Source organism: Zootoca vivipara, chromosome 9 (genome assembly GCF_965207765.1).
Source record: "Zootoca vivipara chromosome 9, rZooViv2.hap1.1, whole genome shotgun sequence".
Taxonomy (NCBI): domain Eukaryota; kingdom Metazoa; phylum Chordata; class Lepidosauria; order Squamata; family Lacertidae; genus Zootoca; species Zootoca vivipara.
This window is the reverse complement of record NC_142592.1, coordinates 8,829,476-8,855,025: the sequence shown is the minus strand read 5'-3', so window position 1 is coordinate 8,855,025 and position 25,550 is coordinate 8,829,476. Positions and strand designations below refer to the sequence as shown.

General features: G+C 44.2%; 1 protein-coding gene across 2 annotated transcripts in view; it reads right to left on the bottom strand.

Moving 5' to 3' along the window:
• GRAMD4 (GRAM domain containing 4) overlaps positions 1-25,550 on the bottom strand; it is a 94,372-nt gene that overhangs the window by 30,434 nt on the left and 38,388 nt on the right. For both annotated transcript variants that reach the window (XM_088651805.1, XM_035126853.3), the window contains exons 4-5: positions 10,983-11,103; positions 366-427 (exon numbers count right to left, since the gene is read on the bottom strand). In XM_088651805.1, coding sequence (XP_088507931.1) covers positions 366-427; positions 10,983-11,103 — 183 coding nt within the window. The remainder of the gene's footprint in view (positions 1-365; positions 428-10,982; positions 11,104-25,550) is intronic.

The following is a 25,550-nucleotide window of genomic DNA, read 5'->3' as shown; positions in this document are numbered from 1 at the left end:
AAAGAGAATCACAGGAAAGAGCACAAGATAGGAATTTAAACAGCTTTGCACTACGGCTAATTTAAAGGGGGGAACTTTAAGCAATAACTCATCCATTAATCCGCACAGCAGTATGTAATAAATCTCAGCAATGGGACGTGGGAGGTACTCTGATGTAATTGTACTTTGCAAGGATAATGGATCTCCTCATTTTCCAAAGATCATTTGTGGAACCTATTCTTTAACAACTGTCTGTGGCCAGCCAACAAAGTGTGCCATCTAGGAGCATGGAACTCATAGAACAGTATCTGCAAACAGGGAGAATTAGATTATATCTGAGTTTCTAACATTGTCCCTAAGAGAGCGAGTAATGAGTCAAAAGGTACCTGTTCCGTTGGCTTGTGTCTGTGCTTTTGGGGGTTGTGGAGGTGGTGGCGATTCTTCTGTTCTGCAACAAGCCAAACAAACAAAAGCAGTAAGGTTAGCATAGAATCTCCAATTCACAAAAACAAAATGAGTATGTATTTCGTGTGGGTGTATCTTTATTGGCTTGCTAGAAGAGGAAAGATGATGATGATAATTTATTACATGATTTAAAACGTCACATGGCCCCAAATTCAAAGTATTATGTGTTGACTGCCTGAACTTTGAAGTCTCCTCTTATGAGACTCAGTTGAATCAAGGGCCGATGCAAAACATTCAGATAAAAAATAAGAGATACAGCAGCAGCCCTCTCAGAATTTTACCAATCAGATTACAGGTTGTCTTATTTTGAAAACATAGCAGCTGTGGGGAACCTCAGAGAGTGGTCATTTCCCATCTAAGTGCTAAGATCTGAGATAAAGGCTCTCTTGTCCTTGATCTTAGCGCTGTGGTGCTTAGTACAGTGGTACCTCGGTTTATGAACACAATTGGTTCCGGAAGTCTGTTCATAAACTGAAGCGAACTTTCCCATTGAAAGTAATGGAAAGTGAATTAATCCGTTCCAGATGGGTCCGTGGCGTTCGTAAACCGAAAATTCGTAAACCGAGGTGTTCATAAACCGAGGTTCCACTGTACTGAGATTGTACTGTACTGTCACTTGCAGTCTAAGAGCACGCAGGCGCATATTTCTAATCTTAGTGTGATAAGCGCCACAGCGCTAAGATTGCTGAAGAGAAAAACGCGGCCTGTCCAGACTGAATGATGGGGGTGGAGACGCTCCTTCAGGTATACAGGACTGAGGCCGTTTTGAAGATGTACCCTTCTAAGTATCCCTCATCAAAAAAAAGTAGATAAGATATGGGGCGCACCATATAAAATAACATGCAAACATTTGAAAAGTACACCCAATATCCAAGGTAAGTGGGGGAAATTGCATTCCATGCTGTATTTCTCCCCCACTGATTTTCAGCGCTGTAGACATGAGATAACAGCAGCTTCTTGGCAAGAATCAGACCGAATATTCACGTAGTCACCGAATGCTTAGGGCTCTACAAAGTCCCTAGTTTGGCTCCGCAGCACAGAAACGAGATCCTGTTGCTCAAAAACAACAACAACCATGAAGGGCGATTGTATGTTCTGTGAAGGCAGACAGGTGCTCAAAAATTTCTATTGCTTCCCCAGCACCGCTGAAAGAAAATAAAGCATGGAAACAGAGAAGGCAGGGGCTGCAACAGGAGAGGAAAAGTGGAGTTGCAGGTAAACAGGTAAACAGGCAGCTGGGGAGAGGAGAAAAAGGCAGGCACACTGGGGCAAAGTGGTGGTGGTGGTGGGGGGCTAAACCATGAAGAAAGTCTGAAAGATGGGAAGGCTGTGGGTAGTTCTGCATCACACACACCCAATTCTTCCTGGAGAGCCAATCCACGCCTTTCCCAATTGTTACCCTGAAGCCTTCATTATACACTTTTAGGCACCAGGCAAAAACATTCCTCTTTAACCAGGCCTTTGGCTGATTATGCCCTTTTAAAATGTGTTGGGGAGGGTGTTATTGGGTTGCTTTTGTTTTTATTATGCAGTTTGTGTTTTTAGATTGTGATTCCATGTTATAACTGCCTTGAGACCTGCAGGTACAGGGCGGTATAATAATAATATTAATATTAATATTAATAATAATAATAATAATAATAATAATAATAATAATAATAATAATAATAGCAGCAGCAATAGCTTTGGGCTGGCAGCATGCTCAGTGCTGTTAATTAGCAATCTTCACAGACATTTACGAAAAACTGACCAAATCTGCATTTACCGCAGGCTCCAGAAGTGCTAAATTTCTTGAATCGAAGTATCCTCTTAGAAGTAGACAACACACACACACACACACACACACACACACACACACACACAGGAAAGGAAATGTTTTGTTCTTCTGCCAGCAAGAAGCTTTGTTGTTGTTGTTGTTGTTGTTGTTGTTGTTGTTGTTGTTGTTGTTGTTGTTGTTGTTTAATCGTTTAGTCGTGTCCGACTCTTCGTGACCCCATGGACCATAGCATGCCAGGCACTCCTGTCTTCCACTGTCTCCCGCAAGAAACTACTTCAACTAAATGGGATTTAGGCTGCAAGGGCAGCAGTTTGTAAAAAGGAGCTAACTTTCAGGAGCTTCCAAAAATGCAGGTAGGGTGAAGAACAATTTATTCTCTTGGCATTGTTAAAGAAAAGGGTCCTTAGGCATTGCCTATCCAGCACTCCAGGTCTCAATAAGTTTCTCTGGTTTCGCCTTTCGTTGTTACACTACAGTGGTACCTCTGGTTACGAACTTAATTCGTTCCGGAGGTCCGTTCTTAACCTGAAACCGTTCTTAACCTGAGGTACCACTTTAGCTAATGGGGCCTCCCACTGCCGCCGCTCTGCCGCCGCGCGATTTCTGTTCTCATCCTGAGGTAAAGTTCTTAACCCGAGGTACTACTTCCAGGTTAGCGGAGTCTGTAACCCGAAGTGTTTGTAACTCGAGGTGTTTGTAACCCAAGGTACCACTGTACTCTAAACTTCTTGGAAACTCTCCTCCTTGGCAGCTCTCCACCCAAGTACCACTTCTACAACCGTCTCTTGGTGAACAGGATGGAAGTAGAATTTCTGACAGATATTGAGTGAATTCAGAAAATGCTGCTCTTTGCACAGTTGAACCTTGGTTCGCAAATAGCTTAGCTGCCGAACAAATCGGCTCCCAAATGCTGCAAACCCAGAAGTGAGTGTTCCAGTTTGCAAATGTTTTTCAGAAGCCAAACATCCGACGCGGCTTCCGATTGCGTGCAGGAAGCTCCTGCAGCCAATCGGAAGCCGTGCCTTGGTTTTCGAACGGTTTCAGGAGCCGAACAGACTCCCGGAATGGATTAAGTTCGAGAACCAAGGTACGACTGTACATGTGGACTGCAAAGGAGAGAAAGTGCTCTAGCTGGGTCAAGTCAAGCAGCTAGCTTGCCAGCGACCAAATTCCTTGCAATGACCATCCAGACACTGTGCAGGATACGGTGTCTCTAGAGTGATGCTGCCTTGCCGAGTCTTGAAATCAGGGGGACACTTGGGGCATTTGTTAATAATAATAATAATAATAATAATAATAATAATAATAGCACCTTCAATGTACAACCTGTGTACAATGAAATTAACCAAGCCACCCTCCCTCCCACAAACACTCCATCTCATTTCACTCTGTGTGCTTGTCGCACAACACACCAACCCCGAAAGTCAGTTGCACTACAGTCGTACCTCGGGTTACGAACCGCTCAGGTTGCGAACAGTTCGGGTTACGAACTCCGCAACCCCGGAAGTGTTTTCGTCGCGCGCGCGGTTTGCGCATGCGCAAAAATGGCGCTCGGTTTGCGACCTTTTCGGGTTACGAACTGTGACCCGGAACGGATCGTGTTCGTAACCCGAGGTACTACTGTATATTATTTTCTGTTCAGCAGCCTAACAGCCCATGGATAGAAACTGTTTTTTAGCCTGTTGGTACGACTGACTATACTTCTATATCTCCTGCCCAAGGATAGAAGATTGAAGAGGTGCTGGCCGGGGTGTGAATCGCCCATGAGATTTTTTCTTGCTCTCCTAAGGCAACAATCCCTTGCAATGTCATCTAGTGGGCTCAGGGGAGAGCCCATATCATGTGCTGTGTTCACCAACCTCTGTAAAGACTTTCTGTCCGTGGCTGTCAAGCCAACCTACTACACTGTGATACAATATGAGAGGACACTCTCTATTGTGGACCGGTAGAAGGAGGTCATCAATTGCTGTTTAACATTGTTCTTTCGCAAGTCCCTGAGAAAATGGAGTCTCTGTTCGGCCTTCCTAACCACCTGAGTTATATTGCTTTTCCAAGTGAGGTTTTAACTAAGGGAAACTCCCAGGAATTTAAAGAAAGAGACTCTCTCCATCACAACACACACACCCCCAATATACAACAGGGCTAGTTCCCCTCTCTTCCTCCGAAAGTCCAACACCATCTCCTTTGTCTTGCTAATATTTAGGTGCAAGTTATTCTCTAAGCACCATGTAGATACTTTTTGAACCTCCCGCCTGTACACTGATTCAACTCCACCTGGAATTAGACCCTATATGGTAGTATCATCTGCAAACTTAATAATTACAGTGGATGGATGAGATGAAATGCAGCCATATGTATACAACGAATACAGGTAGGGACTCAGCACACATCCCTGTAGGGTGCCAGCGCTGAGCTTCAGGGAGGTAATGGTTTCAATTGGAACCTCCTGCAGGAATATAAGAGCTGATATCAAGACGGCTTAAGGGCAACACTAAACACAACCAAATCTTCCATACCTCCCCTAGTTGACCTGCATTTTAAAACCAGGAAGACTCAAACCCATGACGTCGCATCTGCTTAACGTCTTAATTTTCTTAATTGATAAAACGATGTTTCTATCAAGTGCGCTGGTAGCGCCAGCTCAAGCCCATTTGTATTTAGTCACACTGCAATTAAGAGTAGCGTGAAACGTCGCTTAGAGCCGGCCATGAACGGCTAATGGCATGTAATTTTGCGCAGCAGCAAAGTGCAGGTTTGCATACTTCCATTCAACTCCAGCCCACAGAAACACCCGAGAATCTGTGCCAAGGAATTAGCAAGCTTTCTTATTTTTACAGCTGGCGCCCGTGACGCACTAGCTGAGAAGGAAACTTGACCCAAGATGCACTTGTTATTTACGTGGGCAGGCAGCCTTCAAAGGCACCACAAACAAGGACCCCAAGCAGGGGCTGCACGACAATCTGCTCTATTAAAAATGTCCTTTCCGACCTCTGCACCTTTTCAAAACCCTAGACTAGCCTTTCCCATCCTGACATCCTTCGGATGCCGTTGGACTCCGACTTCCATCAGACCCAGCCAGCATGGCCAGTGGGTCAGAGATTATGGGATGTGCAGTCCCAACGACATCTGGGGAAGCTAAGGAAGGCTGACCTAGATTCATCAGATGAAGTTAACAAAAATGCAGCTAGCAATGACATGCAAAATGTAGAATCTCTACCGTAAGTGACAGCAAAATTCCGCCAATAAGCTACTGGTGGGTTTAAGTTCACTATTTCTGTCCCAAAAAAGGAGTGGTCGCCTTATATCCAAGTTGTTGTTGTTGTTGTTGTTGTTGTTGTTGTTGTTAATTTCTATACCACTTAAAAAATTTAAGTTTGTGTGTTTGAGGGCACTTACAGTTTCAAGCAGGGCTTTCTTTTCAACCTCAACTCCAGCACCTCTCAGGTCAGTGCCATTCTCGTGTCTGTGTGTTTGTGTGTGTGTGTGTGTGTGCGTGTGTGTGTGTAACAAAGTAATAATCATAAATAAATAAGAATAAAAATGTGCACCCCAACACCGTTGTAACTACCCAACCTCCCAAAATTTCAACACCTCTTGCGATGATTCGACCCCTTTCCGTTTTAACAGTACACATTGTACAAACACCCTCCATATCTCCTCAAAATCACTTCTCCTGCATATTCCCCGTCTTATCTTAAGGGCACATGCTAATTTATCATTAATAGCTATATCCCACACCTCTTTATACCATTCTTCCATTTTATATTCTGCTTGCCCCTTCCACTTCCTGGTTATAATAATTTGTGCAGCTGTCAATAAATTTGGGGGCAAGTCCTTCATAGCCTGTGAACTTTGCCATTGCCTTTATAACAGAAGAAGGGAGGCAGGCGTTCATGGTAAGTTCCGGCACCTCATTTTCTAGAATAACAGCCCCGATTTCAAGGATATTTCAGCATTTAAATAGGTGCAGAAGTAAACTCTGACAGACATGAGTAACCAGAGAAACCACTCCCAAACGGTTTGTGCTAAACACACTTGTGTGCTATAGAGGAGCAGATTTTGCCTGGATTTTTTTTTAAAAAAAAAAAGCTCTGACGTTGGGTCAAACGCTTGTCAGCTTTAGCATCTGCTAGGTTCTGCAAAAGAACATTTAACTGGTAGATTTTTAGAGCGGAAATAGCAGACTGCACCAGTGTTGTATTATGAAAAGCATCATTTTTAGTTAGGGCTGGGCGATATATTCATATATCATCCAAAACCGGTTTGAAGTCCTTATCGTGATATTGGATTCATAATTTCTGAACTGGCGCAATATCGTGAATCATGGTGTGTGGGTGGGTGTGTGCTATGCAAAAACCACGATCTGGGAAAAACTGTGAAGCCAGCCAATGCCTCTACACAGCTCCATAATTTCAGAAATTGTGATATATCAGTATATTGTGATGTTTAGCTGGCGATATATCACAGTGCTGAAAACCAGGTACAGTATTGCCCAGCCTTAGGTCAGGGCCTTGTTAGCCAATTTGAGAATCCAGCTCTGGTGAAAACATCAGAATTTTATGGGGGTTTGAGGGGGCGGGGGTTTAAAACTCTCTGCCAACCTTTTGGCAGACCACTTAAAAAGGAGTTCATGGGCCATAATTTGTCTGCAGACCACCATATGAGAACCTATTCTCATACAGTGGTACCTCTAGTTGCAGACACGGTCCATTCTGGGCGCCGTTCACACCCCGAAAAGTCTGCAACTAGAGCGGCACTTCTGTGCAAGCGCGGAGCACAATAGAGAGCTCCTGCACATGTGTGAAGCGCATACAACGGTCATGCGCAAAGCGCACAGAATGGTTCTGTGCGAGTGAGCGCAGCGAAACCCAGAAGTATACACTTCCGGTTTGCTGGGTTCGCAACCCAAAAATCCACAACATGAACCTAACACAATTAGAGGTATGACTGCATTTTTAGCCTTGCAAGTTGCCTTGCACTAGGTATTATGTAAACAGCCCACAAAAATAACTGAACCAGCATTTGTTTACAAATTAATAACTTGCCTAGGAAATATGGGGATTACACAAAAAAATACCTATTATCCCCCCCCCAAAAAAAGTACGCAAATTTAGTGCCTTGACTTCCCTTAATCTACATGCCCATGGAGGTTAGGAAGCTAATGGGATGTTAAAAATATCTCATTACAGGACAAATTAATTCTCAGGATGAATTAATTCTCAACAGTAGCCGTTCTATGTGCAACATCAGTGTTTAATGGCCTGCCAGGCTATAAATAAATGAGAGAGAGAAAATCAGCCAGCCAAGGGTCCTGCTGAATAGTGCTGCAAATTGCTTTTTGTAAAAAAAAAGATGTTGAAGTTAAATTCTCCTGTTCAGCTAAACTTGCATATGGACAAAAGACAACATAAAAGCAAGAAAGCAATTCGCCGAAAAAGTAAAATAAAAACAAAAACGGATGCTTCATGTGCTTATCCCGCTAGCCAGTAAATGGCACTGTTCCTAAACTCACAAGAAGCAAAAGGAGAATATATATTGCATATACAAAAAGTAAAGGTAAAGGACCCCTGACAGTTAAGTCCAGTTGCAAACGACTCTGGGGTTGCGGCGCTCATCTACTTTACTGGCCGAGGGACCCGGCGTTTGTCCGCAGACGGTTTTTCCGGGTCATGTGGCCAGAATGACTAAGTCGCTTATGGCGAAACCAGAGCAGCGCACGGAAATGCCGTTTACCTTCCCCCTGGAGCGGTACCTATTTATCTACTTGCACTTTTGACGTGCTTTCAAACTGCTAGGTTGGCAGGAGCTGGGATTGAGCAACGGGAGTTCAACCCGTCACGGGGATTAGAACTGCCAACCATCCGATCGGCAAGCCCTAGGCTCTGTGGTTTAGACCACAGCGCCACCCGCGTCCCAATTGCAATTGCCCCAAATGCTAACCACATCTCCGCATTGGCGGCTGCCATCAACCTAACCCCTCCTTTAACTACTGCATTCCAGAAACCAGGTTTTTCAGTTGGAGTATAGAAGAACACTTAGCAATGGTCAGGCAACTGGAAAACATATTAACATTGGGGGGATATTTTATTTATGTGTCTAAAAGGATGCACAGGCCACTTAATATTTTAAAAAATATCTGCTCTGCACATGACATAAAAACAGCAGACATCTTTAAAGTGGAAGTACAACGCATAGCCAGTAAAAAAGCACTATAAAAACAGGGCTGTGTACCGAATTTGGCTGAGGCTCGAGCCAAGGCACATCTATCGGGAAGGCCTTGGATGAATGGACAGCTGTGGGTCACTGCATGTCCAGCAGGGCTGGACCAGAGTGACCTGCAGCTGTCAGTGAGGGGTATCATTCAGGAAGAGAGGTAGGCAGGATGCAAAAACTAGGGGATGTAATCCACTGAAGCACTCGAGTAGAACCAGGGGGCGGGCTGGTGTGGTGGACTCCCTGGTCCTGAATGGAGTAACTGTGCCCCAAAGAACCAGGTGCGCAGCCTGGGAGTCATGTTGGACTTACAGTTTCCCATGGAGGCACAGGTCAATTCTGTGTCCTGGGCAGCTGTCTACCAGCTCCATCTGGTACGTAGGCTGAGACCCTACCTGCCCGGAGACTGTCTCGCCATTGTGGTGCATGCTCTGGTTGTCTCCCGCTTGGGCTACTGCAAGGCGCTCTATGTGGGGCTACCTTTGAAGGTGACCCAGAAACTACAACTAATCCAGAATGCAGCAGCTAGAGTGGCAACCGGGAGTGGCCACCAAGACCATCTAACACCGGTCCTGAAAGACCTACGTTGGCTCCCAGTACGTTTCTGAGCACAATTCAAAGTGTTGGTGCTGACCTTTAAAGCCCTAAATGTCCTCAGCCCAGCGTACTTGAAGGAGTATCTCCACCCCCATCATTCAGCTCAGACACTGAAGACCAGCTCCGAGGGCCTTCTGGTGGTTCCCTCACTGCGAGAAGTAAGGTTACAGGGAACCAGGCAGAGGGCCTTCTCGGTAGTGGTGCCTGCCCTGTGGAATGCCCTCCCACCAGATGTCAAGGAAATAAACAACTATCTGACTGTTAGAAGACATCTGAAGGCAGCCCTGTTTAGGGAAGTTTTAAATGTTTGATGTTTTATTCTGTTTTTAATCTGTTGGGAGCCGCCCAGAGTGGCTGGGGAAACCCAACCAGATGGGCAGGGTATAAATAATAATAAATTATTATTATTATTATTATTATTATTATTATTATTATTATTATTATGGGAGGCAAGTGCTTTCTCGTTCGGACTTGGAAGAACTACGAGCTAAAGGTGCGGGGCAAGCAGTCTGTGGCAGAATCACTTACAAACCTCACCCTGCCTCGATATATTCTCTCTCTCTCTCTCTCTCTCTCTCTCACACACACACACACACACACATTTCTAGACTGCCACATCATAAAAAATCAGGCCAGTGTACAACAATAAAACACAAAGCACTAAAAACTATGGAAATAATAAGTAAAAGTGATTGGCTGATGCTCCAGCAGTTGGGCGGACAGATGGGAGTCAGTCAAGTGACGCATGCAGGTGAGCAATTTTCGGCAATCCCCCCTAAAAAGGGGGGTAATCCTTTGCAAGAAAGAAAGCTCAGCAACTCTGTGCCATCTCCCCCCATTTTCTTAAATTTTGAGTCCCCCAAAATAGGGGTTGTCCGATACATGGGGTCATCCTATAAATGAAAAAGTACGGTAGCTCCCGTTTGCAAGGAACTCACGGCTAGCAGTAATTACAGTTTTGTTATGTGATAAAACTAGCTCACAACCTGTAAAACGCAGAAGTGACAGAACGCAATTTGCATCAGACAAATGGCTGATCAGACCATTTCAGATCATTTAGACATTTGTTTCGTTGGCAACATGCCTCCTGCAGCAGATGCTATACCCAGCGCTAGGCAATCCCTGAGCATCCTTATAGATCAATCTGTAAAAACTGATGCTATTGGCTTGTTTAGTATTTCTGCTTTACATGGGCGTGATAGGAGATCTTGGAAAATGCAAAGGAAAGAAATGCTTGCAACCTTAATTACTTTCCACTGGGGCAACCTGTTCTCCTTGTCACATAATATATGATTCAGCAATGCTTAATATATAAGTTGTCTCACAGGCAAACCAATTCATTCGTCTCTGCTTTTCCTACATAGAGGAAACATGAAACCACCCCCAAAACACCATAGACTACAGTTGTAAAGAGAGGATCTTCCCACCAAATAATAGATTTGAGGACAATCGTCAAAACTTAATTAACGGTTAGCAGGCTTTCAATGAGGATGGATTCAGTCTGGTTAACTGTTTGTGTGGCTTCTGACACTACGATGTCCGAAGCCACCCAAACGTCGGTAACAAGGGCAAAAATGCCACTTAGATGGGAGAGAAGGACAGCACTTTGAGACCCAACCAGGAAATAAATGACACAGTGCATCTCAGCTGCTGAGTATGACCATGAATATATTATTATTATTATTATTATTATTATTATTATTATTATTATTATTATTATTAACGAAAGAGATCAGATTTCTATACAGCCTTGTTTACTTGGATTCAAGAAAAGACTCTTGAATCACTACTTCAAAATCACCGAGTACCAGAATGAAGAAGCATCAGGTTTTATTATTCATCGTTCCCAGGGCGAAATCACCTAGAGAACAGCCTGGTCTCTTAAAAAAACCAAAAACCCCACAACGTGCACACACACACAGTTGTACTGCACCTTGCAGGTTCCCCTTACCTTGTCTTAAGTATTTCATTGACTTTTTGCTCCAGTTCTATCCTCCGCAGGCGTTCTTTTTCCAGCTCTTGTTTCAATGTTTCAGCATTCGTTTCTTCTCGCAGCTTCCTGAGCTCCTCCTCTGTTAAAAAAGGGAGGATAGATGAAATACAGGGGTTATCATTGATAGCCAGACAGGGAGCTTAAAGGCTAAATGCGTTGTTCATGTTCCCCAGGGCTGTACTCAGGGAGAGGAACAGGCTTGGACGGTGGCATCAAATACAGTAGTATCTTGCTACTCAAACGCCTTGGTTCCCAAACGCCAAAAAACCCAGAAGTAAGTGTTCCAGTTTTCGAATGGTTTTTTGGAAGCCGAACGTCCAATGCGACTGTTCTTACCTTCCAAGTTCCGGACTGCAGAATCCGGGACCGGCAGCCGTGTGACACCGGAAGTTGCGTCGACGTAACTTCCGGTGTCGCTTTGCCCTTCTATGGGCACCAAAAATGGCCGCCGCCGGCTTCGAAAGTCGCTTGTACGCACGTCAGGAAGTGCGTCGACGCAACTTCCGGTGTCGCTCCGCCCATCTATGGGCACCAAAAATGGCTGCCGCCGACACCGGAAGTCGCGTCTATGCACTTCCGGACATGCGTAGGTGCGACTTTTGAAGCCGGCGGCGGCCATTTTTGGTGCCCATAGAAGGGCAAATCAGAAAGAAAAAAAATGGCCGCCGGCAGGAGAAAATAACGGAGAAAAACGGGAGACGAAGTGATACGGGGGACCACTGGGAAAAGGTAAGTAAAAACAGGGGTTTCCCGGGGAAAACGGGGTACTTGGCAGCTATGGCGACAGTTGCCTATTATTTCCCGGGCGCCTGCACCAATCAGAAGCTGTGCCTTGGTTTTTGAACATTTTGGAAGTCAAACGGACTTCCAGAATGGATTAAATTTGGCGCTTTTGTTTTTGCTGTTTATTTTGCATTTTTGTTTTTGAGGCTTTTTTGGTTCATTTGTTTTTGTGACTGTGTGGAACCCAGTTCAGCTACTGATTGATTGTGTGACTGCGGAAATGGATAAAAGCCCCCCATCCAAACAATAATGATCACCAGTGCAGGTGAGAAAAAATAATAATTTTAATTTTTGTCATCTACAATACTGTCTTATTTATTTTATAGTACAGTACATTGATTACTGCTTTCATTATATGGCTCAATGGTCTTGTTACATAGTAAAATCCGGAACGGAATAAGTTTGAGAACCAATTACAGGTAGGTAGCCGTGTTGGTCTGAGTTGAAACAAAATAAAAAAATTCCTTCAGTAGCACCTTAAAGTCCAACTAAGTTTTTATTTTGGTATGAGCTTTCGTGTGCATGCACACTTCTTCAGATCCAGTGTATACACTCCTATTTCAGTGTATCTGAAGAAGTGTGCATGCACACGAAAGCTCATACCAAAATAAAAACTTAGTTGGTCTTTAAGGTGCTACTGAAGGAATTTTTTTATTTTGAGAACCAAGGTATCGCTGTAGTATTATATGGGTCATACTTGTGAAGTGAATATTCCTTCACATCTCATAGATGCAGAATACTGTTGGTAATGCAAAGCTCCTTCTACAGTAAATGCCTTAGCCATTCTAAAGCCATGCACACAGGATATTTTTTTTTTGCTTTTTTTTGCTTTTTTCTAGGAAGGAAAATGCTTTTGACAATACTGGCTTACTAATAATGCAAGCTATTATTGCTTTTAAAGGTCTAGCCCACTGGATTAACATAGCGCAGTGCTCATGCTAGGATTATGAAAGGCTTCTTTTGTCCATTTGCCTTCATTTTATTTTTAATGACCTTTTAAGAATTCTTTGCACAGTCACTCAAACTAATGCAGGTGGGTGGGAAATGAAACAGCCCCGGGGGGGGGGGGAATGGAGGATAACTTTGAGTCATCTGAGGGTTTGTAGGCTCTGGTTTTAAGGTACTTATTCTGATACCATGCTGGCCTCAAAAGCTTTCTTCGTTGTTCTGTGGAGGAAGCTCTTAAAAAACAACAACACAAAAAAACACCAGAGGGAAGATGGAACATCAGGTTATATTTATGCTACTATATAAAGGTAAAGGGACCCCTGACCATTAGGTCCAGTCATGACCAACTCTGGGGTTGCGGCGCTCATCTCACGTTATTGGCCAAGGGAGCCGGCGTACAGCTTCCAGGTCATGTGGCCAGCATGACAAAGCCGCTTCTGGCGAACCAGAGCAGCACACGGAAACGCCGTTTACCTTCCCGTTGGAGCAGTACCTATTTATTTACTTGCATTTTGACGTGCTTTCGAACTGCTAGGTTGGCAGGAGCTGGGACCGAGCAACGGGAGCTCACCCCGTCGTGGGGATTCAAACTGCCGACCTTCTGATCGGCAAGCCCTAGGCTCTGTGGTTTAACCCACAGCGCCACCTGCGTCCCTCCATTCTAGTTGCAGATAAATACTTTATAACACTGGAACATATCCTACCAATATGGTTTTTACCCCCGGTTCTTCTTGCATTGGTACCGTATTTTACTTTAAATGTTGCATCGTTGCTCCTGAATTTCAGAAGATCATATATGGAAGCTAGATTTGTGTGACATCTAACATGCAGATTTGCGATACTTAAATAAAATAGTCTCATATATTCCAGATGATAAGATTTAGTCTGAACACAAGCTCTTCTCTCGAAACGGGTCACCACTTTCTGCCCCGATGGATCTGGAGTGATGCTTGAAACTGAAAATGATAGCAACCCCCTTGGTCGCCCACAGAATTTCACGTGCTCGCTTCAGTACAGTGGTACCTCGGTTCTCAAACACCTTGGAATTTGAACAATTTGGAACCCAAACACTGCGAACCTGGAAGTAAGTGTTCTGGTTTGCGAACTTTTTTCGGAAGCCGAACATGCTCCATTTTGAGTGTTACACTGAGGTCTATCTGTTTTTGCTACTTATTTTGCGTTTTTGTGGCTTTTTGTGTGAAAAGCCTGGAACAGATTAATTCATTTTGCATTACTTTCTATGGGAAAGCACGCCTTGGTTTTGGAACGCTTTGGTTTTGGAATGGACTTCCGGAACGGATTAAGTTTGAGAACCAAGATACCATTGTACTAGCCTAAAAAGGTCAGAAAATTAAAGGAAGGAAAGGGATTCTTACTGTTTCCAAAACACCTCTGACCTCATAGATTGCAAGAAGGGGAAGACGCACCTTTGGAGGAGTTTTACTCATCACAGATACATTAAGCGCAAAAGAAAAGTGTTTCCTCTCTTCCCATCACAGCCATATGGTTGCCTCTTTCTGAAATGTTGCCTTAAGTGTTTCAGAAAGAGCTCTGTATGTGTGCAACTGCTGTGACCCTGCTATGGTTTACAGAATAAGAAAAGACTGATCGGCAAAGAATTGATGTTTTGAATTATGGTGGTGGAGGAGACTCTTGAGAGTCCCATGGACTGCAAGAAGATCAAACCTATCCATTCTTAAGGAAATCAGCCCTGAGTGCTCCCTGGAAGGACAGATCGTGAAGCTGAGGCTCCAATACTTTGGCCACCTCATGAGAAGAAGAAGAAGAAGTGGAGGAGGAGGAGTTTGGATTTGATATCCCGCTTTATCACTACCCAAAGGAGTCTCAAAGCGGCTAACATTCTCCTTTCCCTTCCTCCCCCACAACAAACACTCTGTGAGGTGAGTGGGGATGAGAGACTTCAGAGAAGTGTGACTAGCCCAAGGTCACCCAGCAGCTGCATGTGCAAGAGCGGAGACGCGAACCCGGTTCCCCAGATTACGAGTCTACCGCTCTTAACCACTACACCACACTGGTTCTCAAGAAGAGAAGTCTACCTGGAAAAGACCCTGATGTTGGGATAGATTGAGGGCACAAGGAAAAGGGGACGACAGTGGACGAGATGGTTGGACAGTGCTCTCGAAGCTACGAACATGAGTCTGACCAAACTGCGAGAGGCAGTGGAAGACAGGAGTGCCTGGTGTGCTCTGGTCCATGGCGTCATGAAGAGTCGGACATGACTAAATGACTAAACAACAACAACAAATGAAAAAGGCATACACTGCGTCCTACACAAGCTGGAGCAGACCATACCTGTGCAATGTTCTGACAAGAATGAAAGATGACAGGATAATTAGCCTTCCACAAACTAATTGAGAGTCAAACCCATAAGCTTAAATTGAGAGTCACCAAAGCAGAACAGCCGGTATGCTATGCTTGCAGAGGCCAAGTTAAATAATGAGGCCACTGGCAAGTTGAATGCCGTCAGCTGGCTGCGTGGATCAATGCTACTATTTCCCTGTGTAAACACAAGACAGAAATAGCTTTACTAAGTCCGTGTTAATTATGGCAAATCTCTTTAGAGGCTCTTTCCAAAATAGTATTTTGCATCAAGAGTATTGTATAATTGGAACAGAGCTGACTGATCAAACCTCACACACCGTCTGACTCGTGGGCAGAGCCTTCGCCTGTAACCAAAGAAGCATTTGCTACTTTTGACAATGCCATTTTGCACTCAGAACTAGCAAATGAACAAAAGATGATTTCTCGTATATGCACTGCCAAACCATAATTTAGCACCAAACCCAAAAAAACGAGATTATCCTTTCTTCCCCCCCCCCTCACATGGCATGACAATGAAAAGGAGCTCAGGAGCACTTTTTAAAAAATTATTTACAATTCTCAATTTTATACATTTCAATAATTTTACAATCATTTTAACATTTCAAAACTTGACTTCCTTCTCCCGCTTCCTGCGATTCTTTACATTTATTTTTAATATCTTCTGCATATCCAAATTAACTTAATTTGCTCAGTTATCCATCTACTTTAAATATATACTCTTACAAAACTCCAGGTTATTACATTAATCCTGCCAATATCTGTTTACAGTTTATTTGTAAATATTCAAGAAACCATTTCCATTCTTTTATATATATATAAAATTGTTATCTTGATTTCTTATTTTTCCGATACAGAACTTTTTATCAGAACTCCCCCCCCCCCATTTTTCCATATTTGCATATTCCATAAGTTTTTGCATCCATTCTTCTTTTGCCGGGGCTACTTCTTCTTTCCATTTTTGGGCAAGTAGCATTCTTGCCGCTGTAGTCGCATACATGACAGTTTGGGTAGTTCTGTCCCTGTAATTCCTAAAAGGACTTGCTTCCTTTTTAGATTAACAGCAGACAAACTGTGGTTTGTATATGAAAAGAATCCATATACAAACCATAGTTAATTAAGCTTGCTTGTTTTCACTGGCAACGGTTAAGGGCACAAGGAAGGAGAAGGGGATGACAGAGGACGAGATGGTTGGACAGTGTTCTCGAAGCTGCCAACGTGAGTCCCTAAACATGCTAAAACTTCCCTATTTACCATTTGCTGCTCCTATTTCAGGATGTGTCGTGATGCATTACTGGGCTGAATTTTGCGTTAGGTCCAAAGAATACAATGGTATCAAATGAACCACCAACTTTTCTACGGCCCTCCAGTGAAAATTCCCATGAAGCAACGACCAAGGCCTCCTCTGGGAGTTTAACAGTATGGCGAGGTGCCAAGCATTAGAGAGCCAAAAAAGTTAATGTAGGTCAGCACAGCCTGTATCATTATGATTGGTCTGTTCGAGACACTTAGCCTGTTTAACCAATCCATTGGAGAGCAGCACAGTAGATGTTAGCAAAGCCATTCAGGAGTCACCTGAAACAAAGGGAATTTTGAGCAAATTAAATGCAATTGGACAGGACTGGAAAAAACGTGCTTACCAAGGGTTGTGGGGTTGCGGTGGGGAGATCAGATTTGTATGCTGAAGGAGGATGGAAAATTTATAAAGGTTATGTTACTTATTCGTCTGTAGGATGCATCCCCTCCTTTTGGCTTCAAAGGAGACCTTGTGGCAGTTCACATAGGTTGCCTGTGTGTGTGTGTGTGTGTGTGTGTGTGTGTGTGTGTGTGTGTGTACACACACACAGTAGACCCTCAAGTTATGTACCACTCTGGATACGTAACTTTCGGGTTGTGAACGTGGCAAACCCGGAAGTGTATACACTTCCGGGTTTCGCTGCACGCACATGCGCAAAAGTGCTCTGCACATTGCACGCATGCGCAGATGCACCCTATCGCGTCACACGCATGCGCAGAAGCATCTGTAACCCGAGGTATGACTGCATTATTAATATTACTGGTATTTACATTTTAGTTAGAGATCTTAAAAAAACACTAATGCTAGAAATTGCTTAGTAGGCCTTCTTGGGCAGGAAACTCAATGAAGGAAGAATGTCCTCCGCCTAGAAAGATGGCAACAAGAACTGCACTGGGGCATTTCTCCAAGAAGATCAAATCAGAGCTAACCGAAGACCCCTAACAGATCAGACTTCCCTAAATGACACAGAAAGATGTGGCCTTTCCCATATCTCTCGGGAGACACCCATGTCCCTTGTTTTACAATCTTCGCGCCGAAGGTCAGGGTACAAATTTCTTCGGCAAGCTGTCCCAGCTGCTGCACTTATAACATACACAAATGGCAATCCCACCTAATGCAGCGGCTTTTTTGGGCAGGCTGCCTCTTCACACTCCGGGAATAACACGGATTACGACCAACACACACACACACACACACACACATACACACACACACCCCAAACCAGCAGTAGTGGAAAGTGTCACAGAAAACAAAAACAATCCCAGGCTCCCGACGCAGAGCCTTTCCCATGTCATTCTGCTCACTTGCAAATGGACAGGTGGGAAAGCACTAAAATGTTTATATGGACAGACACCATTCTCATCCCTCGACCGCAGCTGCCAACTCATCAATGCCAATGTTAACCACAGTTTCCCGAAAAGCCAAGACCTGAAATGGAGTTTGAACTGGGTTTTGTAGCTACAGGAGGGCTGCCTGGGTGGCCATCTTGCATTTATCACGTGGACTTTGGGGGCAGGGACAAAGGGCAAGACAAATTGCCAATTTCCCTCTTTCATGGGAAGGCTCAAACACTTAACATATTTGGCCCCCTCCTGCCTGCCAGATACTTATGATCAACAGGTTCTCTGGGAGGTTTAGCTCTCTTTTCCCTGCCAATGGAAACAAGCTCTCTAGTTAAGAAGAAATGCCAAACTGTAAAATAAAGCACACAAACTGAGCTTGTGTATGGGGTCCAAAGGAAAACAGAGCGATACGTTTGGCACCAGCTTGGTTGCAGGAGTCGCCGAAGGAGCCATACAAGGTGCCAATCCAACCGTCTTAGGGACTCCACCCTGGATTTGTGTAGTATTTACTCCTTAGCCTTTTCTTCTCCTGAAGATGCCCTGAAAGGCAGCAGAGGTTTAAGAGCAGAGTTTTTCTTCTGCTTGATGGGTTGACAAGCCCCATCTGCCCTTAAATTACGCTGGCTCCCCAAATTTAGCACTGTTCCCTTGGTGAACGATGCTAGGGATTTACAGAACACATTCCCAAACTGCGCACGTTTATATGAAGTAGCTACACACAGGCAAGCACTGCCTTATTGTCTCCAGTACTGAGAAATGTTGAGGAAGGCTTATTGGCATCTGCCATTAATTTGCAAAATTATGCAGGATTACAGGACCACCCCCACCACCCATAACAGTCATAAAAGTCAATCTGGTCATGCCACAAGTAAGGTGTCGTGATAGATTTCGGACGAAGCTGATAGAAGCTATTCAAATTCCCATGCTTACAAACCACCAAGCATTACTTTTATTTTTTATTTTCCTGACAAGGTGTTTCACTGATACTCTTTTACTCATGGGCTATTACAGGAATGATGGCAGATCTATCCCGGAACTTCAGCAAGTCTGTCATCTTTTATACACTAGAGATGACACGCAAATCCCTCATCTGTTAAGGGTTGAACAGAGTTCACAGTGACTGGCGAACCTCTGGAAAAACCAAGGCATGCTGTTCCCAAAGAGGAGTGAAAAATTTATCAATTTAGGCTTGAATACGCGAGAAAAACTTCTGCAGGGGACTGGAAACAGTTTTTATAACTCAATCGTCAGAAAAGCTCACTGTACAGTAACTGGGAAAAGTGTCTGGTGAACACGACAGCAAGGCCTTGTTAGTATTGCATCCTTTCTCTTGTGCAAAATAAAGACAGGCTGTTATGCCTGCGATGCTCAGAAATCCACACGGGAGTGTTTTGCACTGGATGTCTCAACAAGCAGCTAATTGCATTGTTCTTCTCAATGCAACAGGAGATTTCGTTTATTTTAACAGAGGACTATTTGAAAGGGCGCAGAGCGCCCTAACGCACATTTTACTATTGCTAACAACACCACTTGACAGTTGCAATTATTCATCCCAGGGAAATGTCTCCTTTCAAGAGTCCCAGGTTAAAAAATTATTATTATTATTATTATTATTATTATTATTATTATTATTATTATTAAGGGCAGAATCAGGAGGGCTTTTTCTGCTGCACAATGACTTAGTTGGCAGCATACAGCAAGCTTCTCTTAAAACTGCTGTATCAGAAGACATCCACATTTTATGGAGCTTCCGTTCTAAGCGCATGCTTTTTGCAGAACCATGAAGTGGATTTCTGCAAGGCAGTCCCCAACAGAGGTGGAGCTGATGGCAAAGTCTGTTTTTGCGGCTGAAGCTGGTGGGCAGAACACTCAACCCACTCTGACTCCAGGTGGGAGAGGTGTAAAAGGAAGAGGATATCTATCAGAACAACCCTCCATATTTCCCCTTTTGGTGCTATTTCGCAACCACTAACTCAGCATCTTCAGTACTAGGGCTGGTCAATATAGCAATATATCATCCAAAACCAGTTTGAAGTCCATATATAGTGATATTGGTCTCTCTCTCTCTCTCTCTCTCTCTCTCTCTCTCTCTCTCTCTCTCTAACTTTTATTTTAAAAATTGTTTTACAATTTAGAATATTCATTTAAACAACCTTAAAATATCAATGACTTCTTCGCTTTCCATGGTTCATTTTGCACAGCATAAATCCCAGTATATTTTATATACAGTGGTACCTCTACCCTGTTTCTCCGAAAATAAGACGTAGCCATAAAATAAGACGTAGCAGGATTTTTAAGCATTCAAGGAATATAGGCCAAACCCCGAAAAGAAGACATAGTGATAGGCGCAGCAGCAATGCCGGCCGCGGCAGAAGGAGGAGGAAAAAAATAAGACACCCCCTGAAAATAAGCCATAGTGTGTTTTTTTGAGGAAAAATAAATATAAGACGGTGTCTTATTTTCGGAGAAACACGGTAGTTGCGGACATGATCCGTTCTGGGGTGCCTTCACACCCCGAAAAGTCTGCAACTAGAGTGGTGCTTCTGCGCAAGCACAGTGCGCGATACACCACTTCTGCACATGTGTGAAGTGTGCAGCGTACTTTTGCGCACGCATCAAAACCCGGAAGTATACACTTCCAGGTTTGCCACATTTGCAAGCCAAAAAGACGCAACATGAACCTAACGCAACACGAGGTAAGACTGTAAACTAAACCATTCAGTATTCCATTGCTACTTCTATCAAGACTTATTTACACTACTGTATTGAATTTATCTTAATGCTGCCAATGTTTTCAAATGTACACAATTTCCCTTCATACAATCAATAAACATTTTCCAAACTTCCTTAAGCAAATGTTCTTCTTGTTCTCTTCTTCTTCTTCTATAAGTTATTCTGTAAGTTAGATCCGGTCAGTTTGACCATTTTTGACCTGCCACTATATTGCGGAATCATGGTGTGAGCGGGTGTGTGCTAGGCAAAAATCACAATGGGGGGGAAACCGTGAAGCCCGTAGATGCCTCTACGAAGCTAAATCTTCATTTCAGACATTGTGATATACCACAATGCTTAGCTGGTGATATATCATGATGTTGAAAACCAGGTATCGCCCAGCCCCATTGAGTACTAGATGGCCTCTGAAGGGGAACAATAGAAGAAGAATGAGTGTCTGTTTTGGTTACAGGTAGGTAGCCGTGTTGGTCTGAGTCGAAGCAAAATAAAAAAATTCCTTCGGTAGCACCTTAAAGACCAACTAAGTTTTTATTTTGGTATGAGCTTCCGTGTGCATGCACACTTGTTGGTCTTTAAGGTGCTACTGAAGGATTTTTTTATTTTGTCTGTTTTGGGTCCTTAATGGGCTGTGCAGCTCAAAGAACGAACACATGCAGAATGAAAAGGAGGCTGTGGAGAAACCAAGCTTACTGTACAAAGGTGAGGAATAGCTCAGTTGGTACAGCATGGGATTCTTAATTGCAGGGACGTGGGTTCAAGACCCACAATGGGCGAAAGATCCCTGAATGAAGGGGGCTGGACTGGATGACCCTCGTGGCCCCTTCCAACGCTACGATTCTATGAAAGGTAATGTTTACATCCATTTCTACACCCAGTTTTGTCTCTGGCCCCACATGTGGCTGGCAAGCGGCCCTTGAAAGATTGCACAGAGAGGAACACGGCCTTCAGACTGAAAAAGATTCCCCAGCCCAACTCTAATGCAAGAAATGTTTCTGTGAGGTAACTAAATTTGGCCCATTCCAGGTGTGTCCTTTGATCTATAAAGCTCTCACGTCTTTCTCTCTGAACATTAAAGGCTTCCAGTTTTCTATTAGCGCCAGAGGCAAAAATCATACACCGCAAACTCATTCTCAAGAGTGAATTCTTGGGCAGCCAAAATGGCAAAGCAATGCAGAAGAGGATTGCATCGGCTGTAGGGTTTTCTATTTTATCTGTGTATTTTATCTATAAGCCACCTGGGTTACTAATATTGGGAAAAGGGAGGAGGAGGAGGAGGAGGAGGAGGAGGAGGAGGAGGAGGAGGAGGAAGAAGAAGAAGAAGAAGAAGACAGAAAAAATATTCAGAGAAAAAAGCCCTAAGGGTGAATTGCCATAGAAACAAATGCATTTTCCATCTTCCATGTTGAGTTGCATTTTTCTCCAAAATACAACCTCATTTTTTAGGTGGCAATACAAGTTTCCAATTTTGAAAAGAGGCTCATAACTCTTCAAAGTAGTACACCGAAGTCATGTCTTATGAACTTGCTGTTTACTTCCTCTTTATCATGAAAATACTCAAAAACCAGACCAACCAAATTCCCCCCCTCCAAAAAAAAATACACTAACAGGCTTTCTTTGTTGTTGTTTTTAATGCTGGCTGAGAAATATTAGCTCACATGACTCCCTCAACACAGCACTTCACACATTCTTTTCTACTAAACATTTCCAAGACATCTCAACAGATTTAAACACATACCAAAAGAACTTCCAATTTGCTGGATTATATTATCCAGCAAAGCTTTTTTCTGTCGAAGATAATCCCTTACATTCCCTAATATAGGCATTTTACAAAAAATAAAATAAAATCACGAGGCAGCAGTTTTGAAACACTCTTATAAATAAAATTATAAAGTTAGTACTATACCATGAAACGGGTGGGGGGGATCCCCTCCTTGTTGCAGTCTCAAGCATAGTGCTTTGTTAGCATCCTAATTCCTAATTACTTCCGTTTTCTGGCTCGCTTCACTTTTGGTTCCACAACTTAAGTAATTGATTTGAACAGCTACAGGTTGCCAATGCCAAATCTCAGAACTCGGGCAGATGATAAGCGACGGTGGCTAGTGAAGTGACAACCCGGAAGCAGAGGGGGGAATGTCAGCAGGCAACTGAAGCTCTAACGGGAGGAAAGGAAAACAGGCAAATCGCCTCTCTTTTTCTCCTCTCTGTTACGAAGGCTTTAGGCAGGGTGCCTACGATTCTTCGAGAACGCTATTTTAACAGGGCGACGGTGGCGTCGAATAAAATGCTGTGTCAAGAGCTGTCTTCAACAACTGTATATATTACTAGGTCATGCATGGATCAGGTATCTAGACCCGTAGGTGCTCTGATGGTATCGGTCAGGCATTTGTTACAGCATTAGCCTAGCACCAAAGGTCCAGGGAAGAGCAAGAGGCAGACAACTGCAGATACACACCATTTACTGGCTCAGAAGGGAATGGGGCAGATTCAGCAGGAACATCTCCCAAAGCACAACATTTATAGGCTTCTTAATCATGTCGTAGCCTTGAGCAGGGCTAGAAACTCAGAAATATAGGCTAGGTGCCAAATGGTTCGTATTAAACCAAGGTTACAGTCACCGAAACGAAATGTCCAGTTGCCATTTGGGGAGCTCTAAAGTCTTATTTTTCAAACGATGGACTGATTGTGATTTGATCCTCAGTTAATAATATTAATAAGAATTTTATTATTTATACCGCGCCCATCTGGCTGGGTTTCCCCAGACACTCTGGGCAGCTCCCAACAGAACACTAAAAACAGAATAAAACTTCAAACATTAGAAACTTCCCTAAACAGGGCTGCCTTCAGATGTATTCTAAAAGTCAAATAGTTGTTTATTTTTTTGACATTTGATGGGAGGCCATTCCACAGGGCGGGCGCCACTACCGAGAAGGCCCTCTGCCTGGTTCCCTGTAGCTTTGCTTCCTGCAGTGAGGGAACCGCCAGAAGAAAGACCCTCAGTGCTGGACCTCAGTGTCCGGGCAGAATGATGGGGGTGGAGATGCTCCTTCAGGTATACTGGGCCAGGGCCGTTTAGGGCTTTAAAGGTCAGCACCAAGACTTTGAACTGTGCTCGGAAACGTGCTGGGAGCCAATGTAGGTCTTTCAGGACCGGTGTTATGTGGGTCTCTGCAGCCACTTCTGGTTGCCAGTCTAGCTGCCGCATTCTGGATTAGTTGTAGTTTCTGGGTCACCTTCAAAGGTAGCCCCCCATAGAGCGCATTGCAGTAGTCCAAGCAGGAGCTAACCACTCTGGCGAGACAGTCTGCGAGCAGGTAGGGTCTTAGCCTGCGTACCAGATGGAGCTGGGGGACAACTGCCCTGGACACATAATTGACCTGCGCCTCAGGCGAAGAACGTCGAAAACTTAAAGAAGAAAGGTCACTTGATCCAGGGACAGTTCACATACTATATTGGCCTATTCCAACCTCTTTTTCTGAAGGGTGTCTGCTGCTGCTCAGGCTGCACAGAAAAAGCCATTTGGTTCCATCAATTCAATCCAATTGTGCAGATAAAATACAACTGATGGAATTCTACAGGATGGGGTATTAGTGTGTGAAAACAGTCCAGATCCAATGATTCCCAGCCATGCACCTCCAGATGGTGATGACATCTTTACTTGGTGGGAAACGCGCCTGGCGCCTGGCTAATTTCAAGCACTGGTTGAGGAAACACTGAGGTTAGCTTTTCCTTCGGCACCATGGGGGAGGTCTTTGGAGTACACCAAAGGCCTCTACAAATCCACAGGCCAGCAGCTGGCGAGAAATGCCTCTGCTCGCCACGGCGTGAGAGACTCTCCTCACAAAGTATTACAATTACAAGAGCTCTAATTCAAGGCCAACCGAATCACTTCCAGTGAGGTGACAAAATTCAAAGCACACACAAGTCTAAACCAACATTGTCGAGCTACGCTTTGGCTTGTTTATCCGCTGAAAAGGAAGAAAAAGCAGGCCTTCAGCTCGAGGCCACTAGGGCAGCAGCGGACAGAAGGCACAATACAAAGACTTGTTTGAACGAAGCCCATGTGTTACAGATAGAAGAAACTTTCCAGCCCGGCTAGAGGCAGCATGCAAAATCCTCAGTTGGATTAGGAAGCATGTGTGCAAAATTTGCATGGTTCAGATGGCAGACTGGAACATGCAAATCCCCAGGTTGGTAAAGTGCTGCAACTCAGTGGGGAGAGCATTTCATACAGGCTTCCTCAACCTCGGCCCTCCAGATGCTTTTGGCCTACAACTCCCATGATCCCTAGCTAGCAGGACCAGTGGTCAGGGATGATGGGAATTGTAGTCTCAAAGCATCTAAGGGGCCGAGGTTGAGAAAGCCTGGTCTCATATGCATGCAGATGGCTGCATGTCCAAACCCTGACAATTCCTGACAGCGACCCCTGTCTGAAGGTGCAGGGGGGTCGCTGCCAACCAGTGTAGACCAGAGTTTCCCAAACTTGGCTCTCATCACCCCTGACCACTGGTCCTGCTAGCAAGGGATAATGGGGGCTGTAGTCCAAAAACAGCTGGAGACCCAAGTTTGGGGAACTCAGTCCTAAACTAGGTGGAACAATGGTCTGACTCTGTATAAGGAAGCTTTCTGTGGTCCTCTAGCACTTCATTAGAGAGCTGAAATCTTATGAATCCTAAAACAGAGCTGGGCTGGGGGGGGGGTCCAGATTCAATCTTCCTGCTCCTCCTCCTTTGCCAACTCAGCAATCGGTGAGATTTCGTCGTTCTATGAAGACAGCCATATGTGTGCCACCCCTGCTAAACTCCATGCCGTCTGCTGGATTGGAGCCAAATCGTAACTACCTTAGGTCACAGGACCAGAAGGGACAAGCCAGAGGGTTTTTATTATTGTTGTTGTTGTTGTTGTTGCTGCTGCTGTTGTTTCATTAGTTGCTTGCTGCATGGAATGCTTACACACACACACACACACACACACACACACACACACACACACACAACAGAAACCAAAGGAAACAAAACGGTGTTATTCACACACACACACACACAAAGCTCATTCTGCACTATGGAGCAAAAGTGAGCAGGGTTA